This window comes from Ailuropoda melanoleuca, chromosome 9, assembly GCF_002007445.2.
Source record: "Ailuropoda melanoleuca isolate Jingjing chromosome 9, ASM200744v2, whole genome shotgun sequence".
In the NCBI taxonomy this organism is placed as follows: domain Eukaryota; kingdom Metazoa; phylum Chordata; class Mammalia; order Carnivora; family Ursidae; genus Ailuropoda; species Ailuropoda melanoleuca.
Genome location: NC_048226.1, coordinates 103,589,111 through 103,615,794, shown reverse-complemented (window position 1 = coordinate 103,615,794; position 26,684 = coordinate 103,589,111). Strand labels below are relative to the sequence as shown.

The window sequence follows — 26,684 nt, the reverse complement described above, 5'->3', positions numbered from 1 at the left end:
CTGCCAGGGAGAGGGTCTCCAGCATTTACGCAGAGGTGCCCATGGGAGGAGCTGCAGACCCTGCACAGAGATGACTGCAAAGCTTGCTTACAAATGTGTGAAAACTTTGCATTCAAATACCACACAGTTTTATTTAAATAATCGCATGTCAAGCTAACCCTTGGGCGCTGCCAAGCAGAGTCTGAATGCTGCTGTGTGTTTCCCATTCTCCTCATTCTCCACCCTCTGGGTTGGGTATGTGTGGGCACATGACCTGCCCTCCAGTCGTAGGATCTGATGGAGAGGCTGCACCTTGCCCATAGGGCTGGACTGAGCTGCATTCAGGACTGGACAGGACTTTGGATTGTTCCTCTTGACCAGGGGCTGCATCCTGGTGCAGCAGGTGACCATATGGAGACTGTGGCAGAGGCAGCTCATTATCCCTATTATCCATTCTCCTCTTCTCCTTCAAGTCAGCAGGCAGAAAATCCTCAGTGGGGGGACTTGGGTCCCCCAACACTGCCTAGGGAATCTGCCATACAAATTTGTGATTTTACATGAGAGAAAAATATTTGAACCTCAAGTGCTAACACTAGCGACATCCAGGCTTCTAGCTTCTCCAGCCCAGCCGGGTGAAGCATTATCTCACTGACATTTAATTTGCCTTTCTCTAATGATTAATCAGCAGAGCAACTCTTTCACCCCAGGGTCTCAACAATATTTCCCGTGTATTTTTCCTGCTAACCTCATTTCTGTTCCTATCGGGTCTTTGGTTAATTTAGACACTACCATCGTGTGCATTGTTAAGCAGAGATCTGGTTCTGTTTTTCTCTTTGAGTGAGCTCGCTTTCCCAATACTTCTACTAAAGAATCTACTCTTTCCCCCATTGACTGTTGTGCCACATTTATCATCTGTTGAATTTCTGCCTCCACAAAAGTCTGACACCAATCTCTCTGCGGTCCCACTTCTGCTGTCAGTTAACTCTTCTGTCAATAGTAATAGCACATCCTCGCCTTCCCTTTTTAATTTGATTTGGCTATTCAATGACTTTTCTTTTTCCACACATATTTTGCATTTCCTCCTAACCAAGTGGAACTTTGACTAGATCGCAGCAAAGTTATAGGTTAAATTGGGGGGGAATTTACATCTTTGAAATACTAAGTTGCCCAATACAAAAGCAAGAAATATCTCTCCATTTACTAAGATAACCTTCAGTGTCCTTTGCTAGAGTTTCAAGTGATCTCCAGAGAGGTCTTGAGTGCTCTTTATTAATTACCCAATATTTTATGGTTTTTGTTGCTATCATGGAGTACATATCATTTTTTTGTTACATTGTCTCGTTGGTTATCGCTGGTGCAGAGAAATGTATTTTTCCTTTTTCTAACTTCTGAAGATACACCCTTTTGTCTTCTTTAGTAATGGAAAAGTATTTAAGGCAATATATTTATACTGTTGATGGAATATTAACAAAACTTTTAGAGTCTCTTAAAGAGAGTTTTGTTTGAGCCCAAGTTAGGACAGCTGCTCCGATGCAGAATATTCATGAAGAAGAGGATGTTCACATCAAAAACTACTGATGTACTATACAGGGGCTAACCGAACCTGATAAAAAAAAAAAAAAGGAGGAGGAGGGGAAGGAGAAGGAGAGAATGCTCTCTCCCACATTGGGCGCAGAGCCTACTTAAACAACAAAAACAAAAACAATAAAGGAGAGAGTGCTGGGTGGGGGAGGAGCATTTGGTGCAGGGTTATATACTTTGTTTTACAGAAGAAGTTACAAATTGTTAGAAGACATTCCAGAGAGTTAAAGCGGTTCTCTTAAGCTTTTAGTATATGCACCACCGTAGGACCTTAATCTCATGGGAACCAGGGAGATTTTTGTTTTTGTTTTACTCTTTAAGTTTGGAATGCTCCCTTTTTGGTTATTTACAAATGAAGCAGGTGTTACGGGTTACAGGGTTCTTAGCTCAAGGAGTCTTGCACAAAAGGGTGAAGTGATAGTTTATTAAGTGAAGGTGAGAACAGAAAGAAAGCTCTCTAGAGAGAGAGGGGTGCTGAATGGGTTGCCACTGAGGGCTTTTATGGTCTTTTATAGAAAACTGACCAGGGAACTGAAATCTTGATGTCACCACTGACAGCACCATGATTTCTTGTCCTTTGAATATCTCCTCTCTGGCTTGGTTATGTTCCCTTACCTCTGGTTTCTTTTTGCCTCAGCATTTCCGGGATTTTTGGTGAGCTGAATCACGTAGCCCCCTACCCAGCTCTCCCTACCTAGCCCTCCCTGTCCCTTACTCACAGATATATAATGTGCTCCAAGTAGAAACTGAGCCCATGCTTTGACATTTTGATGACTCTGATAAATGTTAAAGTATAGCTTCCCTGTGAGCCCACACTGGGCCCACAAACATTAAAAGGTGAAAATTTCCTTCATTTTATGAATACATTATTTATTTTTCTCTGAAAAATATTCAGTGAATTTTATATATTTTAAACTTTATACTGGGTTCCATAGATGTGAGAATGAAGTTTTGCTTTCCATAGCTTTTAAGTAGTCTGTAACTTTCCAGCTACTATCATTTTTGATTGAAAGGTTATGTAGAGGGGCGCCTGGTTGGCTCCATCAGTTAAGCGGCTGCCTTTGGCTCAGGGCGTGATCCCGGTGTCCTGGGATCGAGCCCCATATCAGGCTCCCTGCTCAGCGGGAAGCCTGTTTCTCTCTCTCCCACTCCCCCTGCTTGTGTTCCCTCTCTCGAAGCCTCTCTCTGTCAAATAAATAGATAAAATCTAAAAAATAACATCTTTAAAAAAAAAGATTATGTAGGGGCGCCTGGGTGGCACAGCGGTTAGGCGTCTGCCTTCGGCTCAGGGCGTGATCCCGGCGTTACGGGTTCGAACCCCACATCAGGCTCCTCTGCTATGAGCCTGCTTCTTCCTCTCCCACTCCCCCTGCTTGTGTTCCCTCTCTCGCTCGCTGTCTCTATCTCTGTCGAATAAATAAAAGATCTTTAAAAAAAAAAAAAAAGATTATGTAGACAGTGTTTCGTAAATGCCAATACTTAAGGGTTTTTCCACTTTTTCTTATATATTTCTTTCTAATTTTGATAATCTTCCTGTCAAATGCATCTTAAAACATCCGTATTCTTTACATCTAAGTGTGTAACCAGTTTCGGTAAATGTTCCATGAGCAACCCCACGAAATGTGTATTATTACTGAAGGAATTTGAGGGCTTGCATCTGTCCGCCGAATCATCTACTGATGAGGGATTCCGCCCTCCGACGTGAGCCCTCACGTGTTCATCAAGCTGCAGTCTGATCCGATCCCAGGACCTGTGGACCCAAGTCCCACTGCAGCGGCATATCTCGTCTTCCTGCATTTCTAACCTCGCAGGTCCACATGCAGTCGCCAGAGCGCGGGGGCCTCGGCGAGCTCTGACCTCGGGTAGAGCCAAGAAGCCCCCGCTTTGGCGCCCCGCGGCGGGAGGGAGCACCAAGTCGCGGGGCCTCCGCCGCCTAGAGCGGCGACGCCGGCCCGGAAGTCGGGGGAGGGATTTCCGGGGCCCGTTTCTGGGCCGGGCCGCGGTGGTCCTGCGACGTTGCGCGGTGCCGGCAGCGACCCCCGGGCGGGGAGGAGCTCGCGTAGGTGAAGCCTCCACTTTGCGAACCGCGCTCCCGCGTGACTCCGATGCCCCCGGGGTGGGCGCCGGCCGCCGGTGGTCTAGACAGGGCTTCGTGGGCAGAGGGGCGGGAGCTGCTCGGCTGGGCGGGGTTGGGGGCCTCGGAGGGCGCCTCCGGGAGCGGGCGTGAGGGGCGCCCTCCGGAGAGTGCCCGGGACAGCGGAGCCTGACGCCCTGGAGCCGGGCCGTAGGACCGCGTGGCGACGGGGCAGGTGTGCGGTGAGTGGTGTTGGGGTGGAGGAGGGGCCTCAGGACTTGGGTGCGAACGTCAGATCTGTACTGAGCTGTGTGAGAAGTGAGGTGGTCGTGAGGCGCCAGGTGTCCTGCCGGGAGGCCCCGGGTGGTGCAGTCACCCTGCAGGGGGCGAAGAGGCTCTGGGGACAGGGAGGAATTTATTCTCCCCCATGCGAGCGGAGTTGAGAGATGAGCCGTGCCCATCCCGTGGATTCCTGCAGTGTGGGCTGGTGGCTGCCGGTCTTTCCAGTTGTCTCTGCTTAGCAAGAGAATCTGCTTCTGGGCTCGTTGGCAGAATCGTATTCCTTGAGGTTATTGTACTGAAGTGTATGTTTCCTTGCTGACTGTCCTTAGTTCCTGAGGCCCCAGTCCTTGCACAGGGACCTTGCATCCCAGAGTCAGCAAGGGTTCATGTAATTGGATTGGGTCCACCAAGATAATCCCTTCCGCAAGGTCTCTTTTGCTGTGTGGTGTACCATATCCACAGATTATAGGGGTTGGAATGTGCACATGGGTGTGGAGGGGCCTTGTGTTTACCAGAGATTCGGTCTGTGTCCTCCTGAGCAAGATCCTGAAGTGAGAAAAACAAGATGTAAAATGAGCATAGAATATTCTGGAAGGGTACATTAGCAGCTGGGAAGGGGAGCAGAGTAGCTGGAGTGGTTCACCATAAGTCCTTTTTTGCCTTTGAATTTTGAAAATTTGTGATTGTGCCCCCATTCAGTGGCGGTGATGATAATTTCAAAAATTTTAAAATAAAGTGAACGAGGGGCGCATGGGTGGCTCAGTCGTTAAGCGTCTGCCTTCGGCTCAGGGCATGATCCCTGGGTCCTGGGATCAAGCCCCGCATCGGGCTCCCTCCTCCGCTGGGAAGCCTGCTTCTTCCTCTCCCGCTCCCCCTGCTTGTGTTCCATCTCTTGCTGCCTCTCTCTCTGTCAAATAAATAAATAAAATCTCTAAAAAAATAATAAAATAAAGTGAACAAATATTGCAAATGACTGAATCTCCCTTTGGGAGAAGGAGAGGAACGCACCCCCTCCCCCCCATGGAAGGAACATCTTCTCCATTCTGCTGCTCCACGGACAGGCACCTTAAGTCAGTGCTCTCCCTGCTTTGAATCTTGTCTGCACTGTTCCTCTGAGCACCCCATTTCGGGTTAGTTTAGTTCTGTCTGTCCTAATATAGAAACGTGGCCAGTGCCTCATGGTCAGGCAGCCACGGCCTCTGATAGTCTGTACCCCAGTGACCCTGCCTCTGAGCTCTGTCCACACCTTTGCCCCATGTTCTACCTTTCTAACCATTGCCTAAGTCCCCTTCCCTAGGCCTGGTTTAAATGCCTGCCTGCCCCAGGGCGCCACTCCTTCCTTGCTGCCTCTGTTTTGTGCTCCTCTCAGCCTGTCAAAAACCAACGATTTGGTTGGACCGACCCGTGTGGTTCCTAACTATGATTGCAGAGTCCCCTTCAGCAACAACCATTAGGAAATTTTCAAAAAATAAAGGATTATTACTTACAGGGCCTGCAAATTAGCACACCTGGGGCCACACAGTGAGGTTTCTGGTAATGAGAGAGAGGTGCACTGGCCTGGATTTCTGCTTTTATTGAGGTTGAGGGTGGAGACCTAGGGTTTTGTGGGCTCACTCTTGGTGAGTTTAAAACGTAAGAGTGGAGGGGTGCCTGGCAGTTGGCTAAGTATCTGACTTCAGCTCCAGGTCATGATCTCAGGGTCTTGGGATTGAGCCCTGAGTCAGGCTCCCCACTCATCAGGGAATCTGCTTCTCCCTCCCCCCTCTGCCTCTCCCCATCACAGGTGCGCGCTCTCTTTCTCTCTCTCTCTCTCTCTCTCTCTCTCTCTCTCGCTCTCATAAATAAAATCTTTTTAAAAAATAAAATAAAACATAAGAGTAGGAATTTAAAGCACAGGAAGAGAAAAATAGCAAGTGGTCCAAATGGCCAGTAATCAGAATCAACCAAGATTTCTAAAACAAAGGCTCCGTGAGGGGAGGTGGCCTGGCTCTTTATCTAGTCCAGTGGCTGGCACTTATTCCGTCTTTGAAATGGATGCCTGTTTGCAGTGGGTGCTTCAGCGTCAAAGGCACATGCATTACAAAAAAAACAAAACAAAACAACTGTCAGGGCTTATACTACATACTACCCAGTAGGCAGGCAGTGTCTACCGTACACTTCTGCCAGCATTTCTTGACTTGTCTTCTCTACCCTGAAAGACAGAGGGGTGATTATAACCTATCAGTGGTGCAGTGTGAATAAGGGGCCAAGGGGTATTGCCACAATACAGGTGGGCCACTGAGCACGGCCTGGTGCATTTGCAGAGACAGGGCAATGGGAGAGGTGGGGGAAATCACTAATTTGGTCCACATGGGGGACCCATCATGTATCAGTGGGAGTACTGTATCTCAGAAGGAGCATTTACAACTGGAAATGAGCCCAAGCTTGGGAATCTTCACAGGATAAGGGTGTTGATGCCTTCCTTAACCGAGGAAGTTGATGTAGATTCAGAAGTGAACTCTGATGTACCAACATGAAGAGGGAAATAAGGAGGAGCCTGGGAGGGAGCCACTGGTGCGGTGGGAAGGCAGCTCAGGATGGTGGAGACCTCGATGCTGCCAGGGGGCCGCAACTCAGACACCGTGGTGACCATATGCACATCTGAAGCATAGGCTACCCCTAGCTGCCCAAATGCTAGAGTTGCTTCTCTACTATGAATGGATCTGATGGTGCACCTTCAGGACATTGTGTCAGGAATGAGGGGTGGGCCCACCGTGGGTGCAGTCTCTGTGGGGCTGTTCTCCTATCATGTCAGCCCTGGGCCCTCCCCTGGGTGCCCGTGGGACATTGTGTGCTCACCTTGCCCTGAGGTCAGCATCTTACCCCTTGCCTGAGACCTAGCACCAGGTCTATGTCAGGTCTCAGGCTGTAGGGGTAGAAGAGACCCCTGCCTGGTGGGAGTATGGATCCCTGGAGCTAGCTCCTCTGTACACTCACCTGCATCCTTGCTGGTCTCCAGGTCCCAGCCATGCCCAGCCTCAGAGCTCGCTCTGAAGAGACAGAAATGGAGCTCTCAGTTCCTGGAACATCCCCTTGGATCCCTGCAGCCCAGGCCTGTGTGAGTGATGCCCCTGCTGTGACCCACGCTGGATCTGCACTCTGTGATCCCCACTGCTGTGGCTACACTGAGCCAGGAACCACCCCCCCTCACCATCAGCAGCCAGGTACTGGGAACAAGTTCCTCGCTGGTTGCCCTCATTCTGGAGGGACTTTGTCCATGTCACCCTGTTCTTACCCCCAGGAGGCATCCATGTCATCATTAGGGATGGGGTGCCCCATGGGCTTGAGGGCCAAGTCTAGAGGTCAGAGAGGAATTTGGCCAGGCCCCATGCTGTCTTGGTGCCTGAGCAGGACACTGTGTTTCCCCACCTGACATAGAAGCGTGTGATATTATGGTCACCAGCTGAGCCCTGCCCAGCCCAACTACTAGGCTGGTGGTAGTCCCCTTCATTTAGGATACAGTCCTAATTCAGGCCATAATCCTACTCCTTCTGACTGCATTCACACTGCCTAGCCACTCCCATCCACCTTGGAACTCTACTAGAGAGTCCTTTCCTGAGGAGCCCTCAACTAGCTTGCCTTCTCTATGGACCCCTCAGCAGTGATGAGGATGGGTACTCAGTGTTAGCTCTCCTTACTGGAACTCGATGGTGGCTGGTATATAAGAGGACACTCTTCAGGACATCTAGGCTAAGTACCCTAGTCAGACGCTGTGGCCAGGGAAGGTTGGGCTAATGGCAGTGTTGGTTCGCAAACCTCGCAGGCCTCCCAGGTATAACTTAAACTTCTCTGTACGTGGAGGGGAAGGAGAGTCTGAAGAACAAGGCAGGACACCCAGGTTGGTCGTGAGCAAGGGAACTTATTTAAGAGGCTTGTCTTGGGTGGCTGCAATGCGAGTAGACCCTAGCACCCACCTGCCAAATCTTAAAAGTTGGTATAGTGGCTTTAACTGGGTTTAGTTACATATACTATCTAGACGGTCACCGCACCACATCACTGTCTCAAGGCTGTGTCCTTGCACCAGCTTCTGGGAGCAGAGAAAGCAAGCAGAATGTACGTTCAAGGACAGGGAAAAGCATGAGGAGCCTCCAGTCACCTGGATTCAGCTCACAAGTCAACCAGTAGTCACATCCTCTGGACCTCCTCCAACAGGCAGAGGTGGTACAAGACAGTCCTGGGTGTGTTGGAGCAGGAGAGAGTTAGGGGATGAGAGACATGATGAGGTCCCAAGGAGTGGTCCCGACTGCCCCCAGGCAGAGGCAGAGTGTGAACCAAATGGTTAATGGTATGCTGGGCAGAGAATGATGAGGGAGGCCAGGCCCTATTTCCATTAAAAAGAAAGAAAAACAACAACAGGTTGATAGTGACTCATGTTTACAAAAGCCACTGTGGAACAAAATGGTGGAGTACATAGCCCCAAATACCCAGTCTTCCACATTAACATTAAAAAAAAAAAAAAAAAAAACAACAACAGGCAGAAACTGCCAGGACCAGCTTTGTCAAAAATCTAAATCTAGAAAATAGGTTTACAACAACCAGGTAATGCTAAATCAAGAAAAAGGGCACTTGAAAATGGTAGGAAAGCTTTGTGGTGTTTTTCCTTGCTCTTGCTCCCAAACACTCCCTGGCTCAGTAGCAGTCTTAGAGTGAGCAACTTTTGTTCCCAGCATGGGATGGTGGTCCCTGATTCCAAAGGGAGCAGAGAAGATCTTATTCAAAAATTGTTTGTCCTAACCTCTGTGGGATTGGACAAAGGATTGATGCAAAGTGCTTGTCTCTGGTTTGCCTAACTCAGAACTTAGGGCACAAAAGCCCTGGGTTCAGAAACATTGTAAGGGAACTAAAACCCCACAGCCACCTGGGACGTCAATTAACAGTACAGTCAACCACCTAGAGCCTAGGAGGGAAAGCTGGGGAAACGAGGACATTCGAAAGCAACATTGTATATCAGGGAATTTAGAAAACGTATCCATGCCCAGGACAGGATACATGCTCAGGAAAGACCTCAGAAAATCATAGCTTCACCTCTGACTCCTCTCTCAGCTCAGTAAAAGCAGGAAACTAAGATAGTTATATAGAGCATTAAAGTAGTGCCCAGCACAAAGACTGGGAGAGGTGTATTGCTTTTTGTTTACAGTTAGTGTTCAAGGAAATATCTGTCAGAACACTAGCTGAACACAAGCTGAAGAAAGAGACCTCAGCTACCATACGTGACAGACTAGTTTTAGTTTGCAGAACTTATTAAGAAAGTCACTAAATGAACAAATGACTATAACCTTCAACAATGAATAACAGCAAAGCCTGGAGGAGGGAGAGACTGATTTACAGAGTAACCACAATAAATATTTAGATGTCCAGTTTTTAACAAAAGTAAACAAGAATACAAAGAAAAAGGAAAATAAGGCTGGCCCATTCAGAGGAAAAAATTAATTGGCAGAAAGTGAACCACTGTCTTAAATGTGCTCAAAGAGCTAAAAGAAACCAAGAAAACAATGTACAAACAAAATGAGAATATCAAGAGATTTTAAATTTATACAATTATAAATATACAATTTATATATACAACTTATATGATATAATTATAGAAAGGAACTAGAACAGGGGCGCCTGGGGGGCTCAGTTGCTTAAGCGTCTGCCTTCAGCTCAGGTCATGATCTTGCGGTCCTGGTCCCCCCATTGGGCTCCAGCCTTGCATTGGGCTCCCTGTTCAGTGGGGAGTCTGCCTCTCCCTCTCCCCCTCCTCACCTCCCACTTGTAAGCGCTCTCTTTCTCAAATAAACAAATAGAATCTTTTTTTTTTTTTGGAACTAGAGCAAAAATTCTAGAGTTGAAAGGTACAATAACTGAAATGAATTCACTAGAGGGATTCAACAGCAGATTTGAGAAGGCATCACTTGAAGATAGGATAATTGAATTTATTCAGTCTGAGAAGCAGGAAGAATGAAGGTCAAAGAAAAATGAACAGGGTTTAACAGACCTGTAGGATAACATCACTCAAACCAACATACACATTATAAAAGAGAGAGTAAGGTGTATAAAGAATATTTGAAGAAATAATGTCCCAAACATCTCAAATTTGATGAATGACATGAATCTGTACATTCAAAAAGCTCAACAAACTCCAACTAGGATAAATTCAGAGAGATTCACATCAAGACTCATTATAATCAAATTGTCAAAGGCAGAATCTTGAAAACAAAAGAAGCAACCCATCTCATGTAAGGGATCCTGAATTAGATTAGCAGCCAGTTTTTCAGCAGAACCCATGGAGGTTGGAAGACAGTGGGATGACATATTTAAAGTGCTGAGAGAGAAAAAACTCAACCAAGAGTTCTGTATCTGGCAGAATTACCCTTCAAAATGATATTCCCAGATATTTCCAGTTAAATAAAAGCTGAGGATTTTTTTAAAGATTTTATTTATTTATTGGAGAAAGACAGCATGCAGGAGCAGGGGATGGGGGCAGAAGGAAAGGGAGAAGCAGACTCCCCATTGATCAGGGAGCCCGACGTGGGGCTCAATCCCAGGACCCTGAGATCATGACCTGAGCTGAAGGCAGACACTTAACTGACTAGGCCACCCAGGTGCCCCTGAGGATGTTTATTACCAACAGACCTGCCCTATTAGAAACGCTAAAGGGAGTCCTGTAGATAAAGATGAAAAGACACTAGGTAGGGACTGAAAGCCATATAAATGATTAAAAATCTCTGGTAAAGGTAACTACATTGGTAACTATAAAAGCCAGTGTTATTGTGTTTTTGGTTTATAACTTCGCTTTTTAATTCCTAAATGATTTAAAAGACAAATTCTTAAAAATAATTATAAATCTATGTTATTAAACATACAACATGTAAAGATACATTTGTGACAACACAAAGGTGGGGAACAGAAGTGTCTAAGAGCAGAGTTTTTTTATGCTGCTGTGGCTAAGTTGTGACCAGTTCAAACTTGATGCTTTTATTATGTACCATAATATACAGCATGGTGACTACAATTAACAATACTGTATTATATATTTGAAAATTTCTAAGAAAGTAGACCTTAAAAGTTCTTACCACAAAAAAAGAGGTACCTGGCTGATTGAGTCGGTAGAGCATACCACTCTTGATCTTGGGGTCATGAGTTTGAGCTCCATGTTGGGTGTAGAGATTACTTTAAAAAAAAAAAAAGGTAACTATATAAGGTGATGGATGTGTTAACTAACCTTATGATGGTAGTCATTTCACAGTGTACATGTATCAGTGTACAAATCATTACATTGTACACCTTAAACTTATTCAGTGACGTATGTCAATTATATTTCAGTAAAGCTGAGGGAACAAAAATAGCTGGGATGGGGGGGATCAAACTACATTGTTTGATATTAGGATATTAATTGTAATCCCCATTATACCATTAGGAAAATATCTTTAAAATGTCCATAAAAGGAAGAAAGAAGAAAATTAAGGTGGTACACTACAAAAAATAACATAGAAGAAGACCATAATAGAGGAAAGAAATGAGGGACAAAAAAGGTAAAAGATACCAAAAACTAATAGCAAAATCAAATAAATCATTAATTAGTAATAATTAATAATTCCTTATCAATTAATTATAAATGGTTTAAACTCTCCAAAGGCAGATATTAACACAGTGAATGAAAAAGCATGATCCAACCATATATACTGTTACAAGAGGCTTGCTTTAGATCCAAAGACACAAATAAGTTTACAGTGAAAGGTGAAAAAAGATATTACATGCAAATAAATAGTAACCAAAAGAGGTGGGTGACTATACTATAACACTGGAAAAAAATAAACTAGGTAAAAAAACTGTAGCAAGAAAAAAGAAGGACATTATGTATGGATAAAAGAATCAATTCAGCAGGAAGCTATAAGTACAAACATCTACATGCCAAAAGAGAACCCCAGAATATATGGAACACATATACATCTGACGGGAGGGGTAGATAGTTGTACAATAATAGTTGGAGACTTCAGTACCTCACTTTCAAAAATGGATAGAACATCTAGACAGAAGATCAGTAATGAAATAGAGAACTTGAATAACACTATAAATCAATTAGACCTGACAGACATGTCCACACAAAGGAGCACATATTCTTCTCAAGTGTACCTGGACATTCTCTAAACATAGACCTTATGTTAGGCCACAAAACAAATCTCAATAATAAAAACAGTTGAAATCATGTAACATTATTATCTCTAGTCAATAACAGCAGGAAAAGGAAAACTGAAACATTTACAAATGTGTAGAAATAAAACAACAAACTCTTAACCCGTGGGTCAAGAAAAAAATCACAAGGGAAATTAGAAAACACCTGCAGACAAATGAAAACAAACAAAAACTTACAGTATGCAAGGAGGGCAGTGCCAGAAAGAAAATTTATAGCAGTAAATGGATACATTAAAAAGGAAGAAAGATTTTAAATCAGTAAATTAACTTTATATCTTAAGGAACTATGAAAAGAAGAGTAAACTAAACCCAAAGCTAACAGAAAGAAGGAAATAATAAACATTAGGGGAGAGAGAAATGTAATAGAAAGTAGAAAACATTATAGAATCAACAAAATCAAAAGTTGGTTTTTTGAAGAGATTAAAATTGACATAGCTTTGAAGACACAAATAACAAAAATCAGAAATGGACATTACTACTGATCTTACAAAAGTAAACAGGAGTATAAGAGAAGACTGTTAACGGTTGTGCACTGACAAATTAGATGACCTAGATGAAAGAGAGAAATTCCTAAAGACGAACAAACAAAAAAATTACCAAAGTGACTCAGGAATAAAGCATTATACCCCATGGGTGTAACCCAGGAATACAAAGGTAGTTCAGCATAACAAAACCAATCAATGTCACTTACCACATTAATAGAGTGAAGGAGAAAAACCATAATCATCTCAATTGATGCAGAAAAGGTTTTTGACAAAATCAAGCACACTTTGTGATAAAAAAAAAAGAAAGAAAGAAAGAAAAAGAAAAACACTGGGAAAACTCAAGATAAGGGAACCTCCTTAGTATGTTAAAGGGCATTCATGAAGAACCCACAACTAGCATTATACACAATAGTGAAAGATTACAATCTTTTCCCCTAGTGATCAGGAAAGTATTGCCTGTTTTACCACTGCTATTCAGAATCATACTAGAAGTTCTAACCAGCGCAATCAGGAAAGAAAAATAAGACTTTCAAATTGAGAAGGAAGATGGTAAACTATCTCTGTTTGCATAAGACATGATCCCATATATAGAATATCCCACAGAATCCATTAAAAAGCTACAGGAGCTAATAAATGGATTCAGCTAAGTTTCAGGGAATAAGTCAACACACAAAAGGAAATTAAGAAAACTTCATTTAAATAGCATCAAAAAAAAAAAAAATAGGGACACCTGGGTGGCTCAGTTGGTTAAGCATCTGCCTTCGGCTCAGGTCATGATCTCAGGGTCCTGGGATCAAGCCCCAAGTCAGGCTCCCTCTCAGCAGGGAGTCTGCTTCTCCCTCTCCCTCTGCTCCTCCCCCCTCTACCCTCTCATTCTCTCTCTCTCTCTCTCACCCAAGTAAATGTTTTAAAAAAGACAAAAGAACCTACAAATAAATTTAACCAAGGAAGTGAAAGACTTGTTTACTGAGAATTACAAAGCTTTGACAAAAGAAATTAACAATACATAAATAATTGGAAAGACATCAAATCCATGGATTGAACTTTTTTTTTAAAAGGTTTTATTTATTTATTTGACAGAGAGACAGCCAGCGAGAGAGGGAATACAGGCAGGGGAAGTGGGAGAGGAAGAAGCAGGCTCCCAGTGGAGGAGCCTATGTGGGGCTCAATCCCAAGACTCCGGGATCACGCCCTGAGCTGAAGGCAGACGCTTAACAACTGAGCCACCCAGGCGCCCCATGGATTAAACTTAATTCTGTTTCAATGTGTGTGCTATCCAGAGCAATCTACAGATTAAATACCAACCACATCAAAATTCCAACACCATTTTTTGCAGAAATTGAAAAGTTAGCCCTTAGAGTCATACAGAATTACAAAAGGCCCCAAAACAGTCAAAGCAAGCTTGAAAAGGAAAAACAAAGTCAGAGGACTCATACTCACCAGTTTCAAAAATTACTACAAAGCTTTAGTAATCAAAACAATTTGGTACCGACATAAAGCTGTACATACAGATCAATGGAATAGAACTGAGAGTGTAGAAATAAACCCAGACATCTGTGACAAATTGATTTGCAACATGGGTATCAAGACCGTTCAGTGAGAAAAGATAATTCTTCAACAGATGACCCTGGGACAAGTGGATGTCCACATGCAAAAGAATAAATTGGGACCCCTACTTCACACCATATACAAAAATTAATTCAAAATGTCCCAAGAACCTAAACAAAGAACTAAAATCATAAAACTCTTACAAGAAAACAGGTATAAATTTTCATAACCTTGGGTTTGACAGTGGATTCTTAGACACCAAAAGCATAAACAATTAGAGAAAAAGATAGGCAAGTTGGACTTTATCACAATTGAAAACTTTTGGTATCAAAGGACATTATCAAGAAAGTCAAAAGACATCCTATTGAATGGGAGAAAATCTTTGCAAATTGTATTTCTGGGAAGAGTGTAGTATCCAGAATATATAAAAACTCTTACAACTCAACAATAAAAATACAACCCAATTTTAAGATGGGCAAAGGACTTGAATAAATGCTTTTCAAAAGAAAATTTGCTAATGGCCAGCAAGCACATGAAGAGATGCTTAAATTCATTAGTCATTTGAGAAATGCAAATCAAAACCACAGTGAGATAACCACTTCACAACCACTAGAGTGGTTGTAATTCTTAAATATGTAACAAGTGTTTTCAAGGGTGTAGAGAAATTGAAACGCTCATACATTGCTGGTGGGAATGTGAGGTGGTGCAGCCACTGTGGGATAAAATTTGGCAGTTCCTCAGAAGTTTAAACATAGCATTGCCATAGGACCCAACAGTGCTAGATAAAAACACAAAGAGTTGAAGACAGGTACTCAAACATGTACATGTACGTCATGTTCATAGAAGCACTCTTCACAGTTTCCAAAACAGCCTAGATGTCCATCAGTGGACAAATAGATAAACAAATATAGTATATCCATACAACAGAATATTATTAGCCAAAAAAAAGGAATGAAGCAGTGATAAATGCTACAATGTGGATGAACTTGCAAAAACTAATTAGACTAAGTGAAAGAGTCCACGCGTAAAAAGTCACGTGATATGCCATTTATATGAAATACCAGGAATAGATAAATGCGTAAAGACAAAATGCAGATTGAGGGTTGCTAGGCGTTGGGCAGGAGAGAGAAGATAAACCAATGGGTAAGAGGCTCTACTTTGGAGTGATGGAACTGTTTTGGAACTAAATAAGAGGTGATGATGGCACAACATTGTATGTACTAAATACCACTTAATGTTCATTTTAAACAATTTTTTTTGGTAAATTTCACCTCATAAATTAAGTAAATGAAAAGAAAAGTGCTCAGGAGATAGAAGACTAGGGGTGCCCCCACCTGAATATGTGGTGCCCTTGGGAGTCTGTATGGCAGGTGGCTGGGTTAGGTCCTGGGTGAACGGACTGCTGTGCCACCAGCAGCAGCCAGTGCACTACAGGCACACGTGGCATTCACGTGAGCATGGCTTTGACTTGGGTATGTACCTAAGCCGTTTTCCACAAACCTGGAACCCACTAATCGTAAAGGTCTTTAATGAGTGCTTTCTCTCAGGAAAAACTAATAGGTCTGTTGTGTTCTAGAAGGGCTGAGAATCCTCACCATTTTCTCCAGTGGGGATCGATCAGTCATGGGGCAGCAAGGATAGTACAAGCAACTCCATTTGTTGTCACATATTTTTCTTTGCCCCAAAACCCAACTTTTTCTTTATTAAAATATTTTATTTCTAAGTGATCTCTACACCCAACATGAGGCTCAAACCTACAACCCCAAGATGAAGAGTCACATGCTCGACTGACCAAGCCAGCCAGATGCCTCCCCTTAAACCCAACTTTGTGTGTGTGTGTGAGAGAGAGAGAGAGAGATAAGGGAAACTACATTTCCAATTTTACATTTCCTTTCAAAAGAGAAACTTTGATAATTGTTTCCAATAGTCCTTAAATTGCAGGGAAGAATTATATCAGATTTAATAAATCCAAAGTGACCTCTCACCATCCTCACCCACAGGACTGTTTAGTCTCCTGTCTCAATGAAAGGCTTCCAGGTCAACAGTGGCTTGGGGCTAAAAACCAATCATTGCCACCATCTCCTGAGCCACATTAGTGACCTTATCTTAGGGTCAACAAACTATGACCCACAGGCCAGATCCAGCTAGCCAGGGATTTGTTGGGGTTTTTTGTTGATTGTTTGTTTTAATGGCCTGCAAGCAAAGAATGGTTTTGAGGTTTTTTTCAGGGTTGTAACAAAGCAGACCATACGACCAAGACCATACAGCCACAAAGCCTAAAATGTGTACCCTCTGACCATTTATGGGAAAGCTCCATTGACTCCTGTGTGTCATCGCCTTCTGGTCCCTACTCCATATGTAGCCAGAGGAGGGTGGGAGGCTCCCTGGGTCAGTCGCTGGGGAGATTGGGGGGCATTGTGAGCTTTGGGCCAGCCTGTGTAGACCCTTGTTTCCCATAGGAGCTCCCCTGTCCCTGCAGTCCTCGGTGAGCCCTGCCATTACTCCTAGGAGCCCAGCCTCATGTGGACATTTCCTAGACACCCCCAGAGCCAGGGCTCCTGACTTAGGGAGCTCTGAAGCTCACAGAAGAACATGGTCAGGGGCACCTGGGTGGCTCAGAAGCATCTGCCTTCAGCTTAGGTCATGATCCCACCATTCTGGGATTGAGCCCCGCATCGGGCTCCCTGCTTGGCGGGAAGCCTGCTTCTCCCTCTCCCACTCCCCCTGCTTGTGTTCCCTCTCTCGTTACCTCTCTCTTGTGTTCCCTCTCTCGTTACCTCTCTCTTGTGTCAGATAAATAAATAAAATCTTTAAAAAAAAAAAAGAAGAAGAAGAACAGGGTCAGTCTGTATGCTGCATGTGATGATGGGCCTGCCTGAGGGTCAGCAGAAGGGTAAAGCATGGCACCCATGTGTTGTGCCAGCCACATGGCTGAGTTCTATAGGAGAGAGTCTGGCACAAACTCCGTGCAAGGGGCAAGGAGTGTGGAGGGGTTTCCAGATGTGTGGGCATAGCAGGCAGACAGGCTGAATGTGTGGCCAGGCCAGGTCTGCATTGAGATCACTGTGGTGGCTCCAGAGAGAATAGAAGTGTCCAGATGAGAGAGGGCACAGAATGCTGTTTTGTTAGATCCCAGAACTTGCAGATGGGGAGAGGCAGTGTCAGCCTGAACTGAGGGGCAGGTCAGAGGACAACGAACCCAAGGAAGCATGGGGAGGGGTGTCCACCCACCTACTCAGCACCACTGAGTGCGGCCAAATGAGGGGTCGCTCCAGTCCCAGGACTGGGGCAATGGTCAGAGAAGGTCTCTCCAATGAGTGTGTTCAGGCAGACACCAGGCAGAAGTGAAGGAAGAAGGGGCACCTGGGTGGTGCAGTCCGTTAAGTGTCCGACTCTTGATTTCAGCTCAGGTCATGATCTTGGGGTCATGAGATCAAGTCCTATGTCTGGCTCTGTGCAGAGTCTGCTTAAGTTTCTCTCTCCCTCTCCCTAACGCTCATTCTCACTCTCTCTTTCTCTCTAAAATAAATACATTTAAAAATAAGAAATAGTGAAGGAGCATGAGGACCATCTGGGAAGAGTGTTCCAAGCAGGGCAGATCCTAAAGTGAGTGTATCCATCCTGCTCAGGGAACAAGAGCAGAGGTGAGGTGAGCTTAGGAAAGGCCTGGGAGAATGTTGAAGTGCTCTGATAACACTAGGGTGTCTGTGGGTAGGAGGGGAAGAGGAGGTAAGCTACTCAACACCCAGGCAGGAAAAGACAGCAACAGAGTGGTCTGGGTGTTTGAATGAGATAGAGACTTAAGATCTGCGTTTAACTGAGAGATCCAGGGGAGTGAGGGTTTCCTTGTTCCTTCAGATGTGAAGAAAGGAGGAGGAGGTGACAGAGTCCTGATGTTATGAGGAACCTTGTGCACATTTCTGCCTTCAGACAGTTGGACACAGCTGTAACATTGTACCAGGGCACAAAATTGTCCAGCTAACACCAGTCAGAATTGTGGGTTTTAGGGAGTAGGAGTTGCTTTGGTAGGACAGGGCACAGTCTCTGAAGCCTCTGTTGAACAGGACAGAATCTGATAATTTTTTTTTTTTTTTTTTTAAGATTTTATTTATTTACTTGACAGAGATAGAGACAGCCAGTGAGAGAGGGAACACAAGCAGGGAGAGTGGGAGAGGAAGAAGCAGGCTCACAGCACAGGAGCCCGATGTGGCTCGATCCCATAACGCCGGGATCACGCCCTGAGCCGAAGGCAGACGCTTAACCGCGGTGCCACCCAGGCGCCCCCAGAATCTGATATTTTAGACAAGTCCCCACTCCAGTTCTCAACCTGCCATGCAACCAGAAGCACCCTTGCTTCTCTGAAGGTAACAGTCCCCTTTGCACCTGCCAGCAGAGAGCCCACCTCTCCATACTGGTGACTCCTGAGGCAAGGCCTGCATGCCATGAGTTGGTGCTAAGAAAAATATTGGCCCAAGAAACATTGTGGGAAAGACAAAAGGGTACAGTGAATAACAATGTAGCATGAGGTGGGGCTCCTGGGTGGCTCAGTCAGTTAAGCCTCTGCCTTCCGCTGGGGTTGTGATCCCAGTGTCCTGGGATCGAGCCCCATATCAGGCTCTCTGCTCAGCGGGGAGTCTGTTTCTCCCTCTGCCTACTTGTGCTCTCTCTGACAAAGAAAGAAATAAAAAATCTTAAAAAAAACCAAGAATATAGCACGAGGTGTATAATGTTTTACTTGTACAGGTGAGAGCAGTGAGTACCTGGATTTGAGGCACTCCAGGGTAGAGCCAACAAGACTTGCTGATGACCTGCAGTGGGAGAGGGGCACCTGGGATTTTGACTTGAACCAGTAGGGAGACTACAGGTGATTTTGAGATGTGGGTCGGGGGGTGGTGAGGCTCAGTTTTGTACATTGAGGGCCCTGCTGCCTCGTCCCCTTGGAGCTCTCCCCTTTCTTGTCCCCTTGAGAGATTTGGGACTACCACCCCCAGTGGGTCACACATTCCCAGATGTGTCATCTGTATTTTCCTGTTTCCTTCCAAATGACTCTGTTTGTTATTTCAGATTGGGACACCAGGACTAAGGGCAAAGAATTTCTTCAGAAGAAAGAAGCTTCTGAGGATTTGGAATCACAGGCAGAAATATCAGAAAACTATACCAGTGATTTTTTGCAGGCACCTGAGCTTGGAGAACTGTGTAATGATGTACTGGAGAGAGATTGGGGAACCCCTGACAGTGAGAGACGGGTGCAGTCACTCTACCAGGAGGGGGGCTTCACACCAGTGGCAGTGCTCCTTAGGAGCCCCTTAGAGAAGGAGCTGGGCTGTGATGACTTTGTAAGAAGCTTCAGTCTGAGCCCAAACCCAACAGCATCTCAGGGAATTCCTATAGAAGAAAGGCCACATCTGTATGACATGTGTGGCCACAGCTTCCAACACAGAATGGACTTAAGTAGCCATGAGGGGCTTCACGTAGCCGAAAGCCCACTCATATGTAATGATTGTGGGAAAACCTTCAGAGGAAACCCTGATCTTATTCAGCATCAGATAATCCATACTGGACAGAAGTCCTTCATATGCAATGAATGTGGAAAATCCTTCAGCCACAACTTATTTCTTAAAAATCATCAGAGATCGCATGTGAGTGAAAAACCCTACCAGTGCAGTGAGTGCAGGAAAACCTTCAGTGTGCACTCAAACCTCACTAGGCATCAGATTAACCACAGCGGAGAGAAGCCTTATGTATGCAATGAATGTGGAAAAGCCTTCAGCCAGAACTCAAGCCTTAAAAAGCACCAGAAGTCTCACATGAGTGAGAAGCCGTATGAATGCAGTGAATGTGGGAAGGCCTTTAGACGGAGCTCAAACCTCATCCAACATCAAAGAATTCATTCTGGAGAGAAGCCGTATGTGTGCAACGAATGTGGGAAGTCCTTTAGGCGGAGCTCAAATCTCATTAAACACCACAGGATTCACACAGGTGAGAAACCTTTTCAGTGTAATGACTGTGGGAAAGCATTCAGCCAGAGCTCACACCTGAGGAAGCATCAGAGGGTTCACACTGGAGAGAGACCTTATGAGTGTAATGAGTGTGGCAAACCATTCAGCCGGGTCTCCAACCTCATTAAGCATCACAGGGTTCACACTGGAGAGAAACCTTATAAGTGCGGTGACTGCGGGAAGGCCTTCAGTCAGAGTTCAAGCCTCATTCAGCATCGGAGAATTCACACTGGAGAAAAGCCTCATGTATGTAATGTGTGTGGAAAAGCCTTTAGTTACAGCTCAGTGCTCAGAAAGCACCAGATAATCCACACAGGAGAGAAGCCGTATGAATGTAGCATCTGTGGGAAGGCCTTCAGCCACAGCTCAGCCCTCATTCAGCATCAGGGTGTGCACACAGGTGACAAGCCCTATGAGTGTCACGAATGTGGAAAAACATTTGGTCGGAGCTCCAACCTTATCCTTCACCAACGAGTTCACACTGGAGAGAAACCCTACGAATGTACGGAATGTGGAAAAACCTTCAGCCAGAGTTCAACTCTCATTCAGCATCAGAGAATCCATAATGGATTGAAACCCCATGAATGTAACCAGTGTGGTAAAGCCTTCAACCGAAGCTCAAACCTCATTCACCACCAGAAAGTTCACACTGGAGAGAAGCCGTACACATGTGTCGAGTGTGGTAAGGGCTTCAGCCAGAGTTCACACCTTATTCAACATCAGATAATTCACACTGGTGAAAGGCCCTATAAGTGCAGTGAATGTGGGAAGGCCTTCAGTCAGCGTTCAGTCCTCATCCAGCACCAGAGGATCCACTCCGGCGTGAAGCCCTATGACTGCTCTGCTTGTGGGAAAGCCTTCAGCCAGAGGTCCAAGTTGGTCAAACACCAGCTGATCCACACCAGGGAGTGAAACGGAGTACAGCTCCATTCCTGATGGCTCTGGCCGTGTCCCAGCCTCACCCACCTGCCAGACTTGAAGCCAGGTTCACTTGCTCCCCTTTACTCCATCCCACTGTCCACAAAGTCCAGACCCTCCTTCCCCTGCCATCACTCCTCCTTCCTGTGACTTCTTGTTTCTTGTTTGTTTTGCTTGTACAGTTTGTTATCAGACTGCCACAGTTGTTAGGAGGGAAAAGATGATAGAAGCTGCATATTCATGAATAGAGTTTATTACTATAATCAAACAGAACCAAAAAAGTAAACTGACATTTGGTTCAAAATAACCACAGGAATTCTTTTCTTTGGTTATTAGTCATAGAGTGAACTCTTTTTTTTTAAAGATTTTACTTATTTATTTGACAGAGAGAGTGAGAGAGGGGGCAAGCAGGGTGAGTGGCAGGCAGAGGGAGAAGCAGACTCCTGGCTGAGCAGAGAGCCCCATGTGGGATTCAATCCCAGAACACTGGTGTCATGACCTGAGCCAAAGGCAGACGCTTAACTCACTGAGCCACCCAGGTGCCCCTAGAGTGAACTCTCTGTCTATGGTTATAATTGATATTCTGCTTACATAAAATCAGGTCAAGAGTTTTTCAGGTCTGATTGCAGTCATCCTTCCCCAGAAGTGGTGTGTACTCATTACCACCGGTTCCTCACCCTTTCTTGTCCCTCCCATGTATTCACTAGATTGAGGATTCCTGCCACCTTTCCTTTGTGCCTGAGTCTGAGGTCATGCTTTCTTACGGTCCCACTTGGGGCTGCTGCACAATTACACAGGCAGCTGTTTCCTACCCTCTGGCTCTGTGCCGTATGGTCCTGGCTGTTGGCCGCACAGAGGCCTGTCCTCTCCATGCCCCTCCTGTTCTCTTCTCAAGCTCCCAGGCTCAGTTTTCTCCCATGCCCATTCATCTCAACGTTTATGGAGCACCTGTGACTGTCCCTAGTAAGTGGGGACTGGTCCCTCCTGTTTCCCAGAGCTGTGCCCTTCTCCATGAGCAGTGGGAGTTGTCCCAGAAGCAACACATCTGCCACCAGAGAGACCCCTGGATGCCAGCCAGCCAGCCCATCTCAACTTGGGGATATCCTAGGTAGGTGGACAGAGAACCACCTCCTCTGTTTTTCCAGGAAGAAGGGCATTAATGGGCAGATGTAGTCAGGTTTGCAGTTAGCGTAGGAAGGTAGGGGCTTGACGTCTGTGCTGTTGAGGAAGTGGAGGCACAGCCATCAGTTGCAGTTGAGGAGGGAGAGGTTTGAAGAGGGAAGTGTGGGGAGAGGGCTCAAGGGTACACAGGTCAGGCTTGGGCTACAATGGGCTGCCTACCCTTCTTTCAGAGGCCATCGGAGTAACCCATTACTGCTCACCTCCCCTCCACTTCAGCCCAACCTTCCCAAGGAAACACCCTAGAGAAGAAGCTGCCACATTCGCAGTGTTGCTGATAGCACTGCTGTGCTAACCCTCCATTCCACCCCGTGCAGACCTCCATCTGTTCACCCTCATGCTTTCTCACCATCAGGCAACCCTCCGTGGCTTCACTTTCCCTGTTGTTCAGCTTGGATTCCATCCTTTTTTCCAGTAAATACTTGTGGGAGGCTTACTGCATGCTATTTGCTGGGGATACAGGAAACAAGACAGAAAAACACCTGCCCTTGAGGACTTCACATTCCAGTGGGTAGAGAAAATGCCCTAGTGGCTATGATTGTCATGAGGCAAAAGGAAAGCAGGAAATAGGGTCTGGGTGTTTTGAGGAGTTCTGCTTAAATGGGGGTTGTCAGGGAAGGCCTCACCAAGATGTCCTTTGAGTAACAACTTGAAGCAAATAGAATGACCAGTGAAGATGGGAGATAGGGTATGACAGCAAGAATAGCCAGTTTTCTTGGGAAGCCAGAGCTGGGTAGTAAATTAGGAATGTGCAGATTATGACCTGCTGAAGGAGGAGGCACAAGCCACCCACATAGGTCACCAATTAGCTCCCTCAGCATCCAAGCTCCTGTTTTGGGAAAGTGAAAACCCTGGGGTCTTTTTCATTGAAGGCACGATTTCAATACACTCAAACAAGAATTAAATTCACAAGATTTACTACACAAAGATCCCAGAAGCAAGGGGGGCACAATGACCCGGGAGAAGGGCAGTCTACCATCCCATGTCATGAGTGAGCAGGAAAATGAAAGCAGGGTAGCAAGCACCTGTTACTCTGGAGGTGCTTAGAGTGGAGATGACCAGCTCAACTCAAGTTGTGATCTCAATGTCCACGCTCTGGGTGTGTGTAGGGTTATCATATGGTAAAATGCCTGGGCAGTAACTGGGAAAAACAAAAGTTTTTGTTTTCAGACAAAAGGCCTGAGGCCTTCTCAGAGGCCCTGAGAAGAAGCAGGCCTAGAGTGTTCAAGAAATCACAGGTCAGTATGGCTAGGAGTTGAGTGAGCAGAGGGAGAAGCAGATGGGGTGGGTGGTAATGGGCCATATCACGAAAGGCCTTATGGCCATGACAAGGACTGGCTTTTATGCTGGGTGAAATGGGAGATGCTGGAGGCTTTTGATAACTCACATTTGAACAAGGTCATTGCTGTGTGAAGAGGCTCTAGTGGCAAGCATGTCTTCAGCGTTACTGCCTCCTCAACTCCTTTGCCCCTTCTGACCTCCGCACCCTTGGCAGACCCCCTGGGGCTGAGGCATAGCTGTGGGAGGCCAGAGTCTAGACACAGGAAGGAAGAATTGGTGTCAAGCTTCACCGACCCCTTGTCCCTACCCAGTGTCTGGGCAGAATTGGCCAAATTTAGGGGCCTGCTGTCTGCAGACTGAGGAATTTCAATTTTGGAATATCATGTTTCCAAAGAGAAACTCTGGAAAGCAAATTGTCAACTACAATTTTTCTTTTGACTTTCTTGATGTCCTTGGAGATGTTTCTTGGGGAACAAGGGCTCAGAAGCCTGGGTGCCCCCTCCTTTTTGCCAGCAGATTTCAGACCATTCAAACCCTGCTGGACAGGAGGTGTGAGGTGTGTGCGGCAGCCTCACCCCAGGCCAGTGCCCTGCACCATTGCCCCTCAAGCCACTTTGGACCTGCCCTGTGATCCCTGCCCTGCTGACCTCAGTTATCCAAGTAATAAACCCCATGCCCTCGTGGTGTGTGTGGCATTGTCAGTCTTGACCTCTGAACCAAATTGGGGGGCGGTGGGCATCCAGCCTGCAGGTAACAGTAAGAATTGGAGTTGGTGCTGTGAGCGGAATATCTACACGATGGCACCCCAGAGTTCTACCTGCTCATGCTTTGGCTCACTATCCTGGCCACTGTCTGCAAGCCAGCATGCATTCACCCATGCCACACATGTTGCATTGTCAAGTCCAACAGAGCCTTTGTTAGAGATTTAGCTGTCCTAAATCACTTGACAATTACTTGGTGTTTAGGGACAGCAGTATGGGATTGGAGCCCTCCTTAAAGTGGCCCTGAGTTGTGTGTCTGATCCCAGACCTATCTGTGTACTTGAGACCAGGGCTGCAGCTGACTCTAGCTCAGGGGAGAGACCATACCCTATGTGAGATCTGTGTTCATTAGGTGGCCACTCAGAAGGAACACATTTGCAAGGAGGCATTAGGTGGCATGCCAAGTGAAGTCCACACTCCAGAGAGCAGATGCTCACTAAAACCCTTGAATACTGCCACCATCCCCACAAAGATCCCGATTCTCTGGATTCTAGGGAAGAACACCCCCAGCACAGCCAAGAGATTAATTCAAACCCAAATTAAGCCTGTAAAGCAATTGTTGCTATTGGAAGGCCTTCCAGCTGCTGAGGCCACCTTGGTACAGTATAAAGCCAAACCTGGGCCCTCTGGCATATTCCACATGCTGAAGGGGCAGCCTCCTCTGTCCTCAGTTACTGCCGGATGCCAGGGTGTTGGAGGGCAGCCCTCCTCAGACCCTTTAACTACCTGGGGAGCCTCTTGGGATGAACTAAGTGAAAAGCAGTGAGAATTCACAGACTATACAAGCAGTGCTGCCAACCACCATAGGTGATGGAGCTCGATGGGGAGTCGCTGTTCCTCATTTTTTAACCAGGATATCCCCAAGCATCAGCACAATTGGCCAAATTCCAGGAAATTATCTTACCACTGGATGGCCTGGCTAATGAATGGCGCCATCTGCACATTTTTACAAACTCTAGTGTCATTGCCTAAGATTTACCCTCTTTAGGGTAAAGAACTCTCAGAATCTCCTGCCTCACAGATAGATGTCCCAAAATATCAGCCAGGGTCTTAGATGTCTCTACCCATACACAGGCCACAGTACAAGGTCTCACCAGGACACCCTCATCCCCTCTGTAGTAGCTGAGGCATTCTTGTCGTTTCCCAGAATACACAATGCTGAGCTGTTGAAGAAGGATTCAGTGGGATTTTCATCTCCCTCACTAGCCTCAGGCTCCAGTTTGCAAGAGTGCTGTATAGCTTATTTAAACAAGCACTAATTCGATTAAATATGGTGTGTTTCAGTCATCAAATATCAGAGGCGAATTATGAGTGGTCTGGTTCCATTTTTTGTTGTTTGCTGATAGCTTTGGAACTTCATCCCCCTTATTCTCCATGCCCACATCTGGACAAGCTGATAAGAAAGCTGGGTGCTCTCTCCTTTGACACCAGCAGAAGATTGAAACCACATAAGCCTTCACCTATGCTTGGCAATCCTCCCACCCAGCATACCCACTGACCACAATAAAGACCCTAAGTCAGTGTCCCTTTCTTGACTGTCCTCAGGCCATTTCAGATCAGTTTGAGAGGCCTTCCCCACTCCCCAGATACCTCCTTTCCATGCCTTCAAAAAAAAGAAGAAGCACTAAGCACTCTCTGGCCCCCATACCTTCCACTCTGCTCTTTGGTTTATGGGCATCAACAAATTCCTCTGTGTTGTGACTTCTCTGAAAGTTCCCTTCAACTTCCTGGGTTGTTTTGTGTTTTTTTTTTTTTAAATATTTTATTTATTTATTTATTTATTTGAGAGAGACCATGAGCAAAGGGAGAGGTGGAGGGAAAGTGAGAAGCAGAATCCCCGCTGAACAGGGAGCCTGATGTGGGGCTTGATCCCAGGACCCTGGGATCATGACCTGAGCCGAAGGCAAATGCCTAACTGACTGAGCCACCCAGGTGCACCTCAGTTTCCTGTTCTAACTAAAACCCGGTTGCCGCCTGATCACACAGGTCTCCTGAAGCCTTCTCCCTCCCCTATGTACCACTGGAACTGGAGATTGGGAGGGTGTTCTCCTTGCTCTTTATTTCCACTCCCAGACATTATTCCTACCTTCAACCAACAACCCCAATTCCTTTAAGAACAGCAAACAAGCAGCCCGAACAGCTGGTAGCTGGCCTGGTACAAACTATGCCAAAAGATTCATGTGCTTGGTAGAGTCCTGGGAGATCTCCCTCATATAACCCCACATTCATGCCCCACAAGTGGGTCCTGAAACTTCTGGAGTCAAAGACTGATGAGGGGGAAGAAAGAGTTTCCTCCAATGTCCACAGGCACCCCTCCACATGAGGTGAAGCCGGGAAACTCTGGAGAACGGTATGTGCAGAGCAGGGTCAGGATACGTGCCAA

The 26,684-nt window shown here is 45.8% G+C and overlaps 1 protein-coding gene across 4 annotated transcripts; it reads left to right on the top strand.

Moving 5' to 3' along the window:
* Positions 1 to 3,473: 3,473 nt before the first annotated feature.
* Positions 3,474 to 26,131, top strand: ZNF16 (zinc finger protein 16). Of its 4 annotated transcripts, none has more exons than XM_034668834.1 (3): positions 3,474 to 3,623; positions 6,915 to 7,119; positions 19,228 to 26,131. In XM_034668834.1, the coding sequence occupies exons 2-3, from the start codon at positions 6,924 to 6,926 to the stop codon at positions 21,072 to 21,074; spliced, it is 2,043 nt and encodes a 680-aa protein (XP_034524725.1). In that variant the 5' UTR covers positions 3,474 to 3,623; positions 6,915 to 6,923; the 3' UTR covers positions 21,075 to 26,131. The 4 variants fall into 4 exon arrangements, with proteins under 4 accessions (XP_034524725.1, XP_034524724.1, XP_011226796.1 ...); XM_034668833.1 differs by having other exon boundaries at positions 3,503 to 3,619; XM_011228494.3 differs by lacking the exon at positions 3,474 to 3,623 and adding an exon at positions 3,630 to 3,869.
* The last annotated feature ends 553 nt before the right edge of the window (positions 26,132 to 26,684 follow it).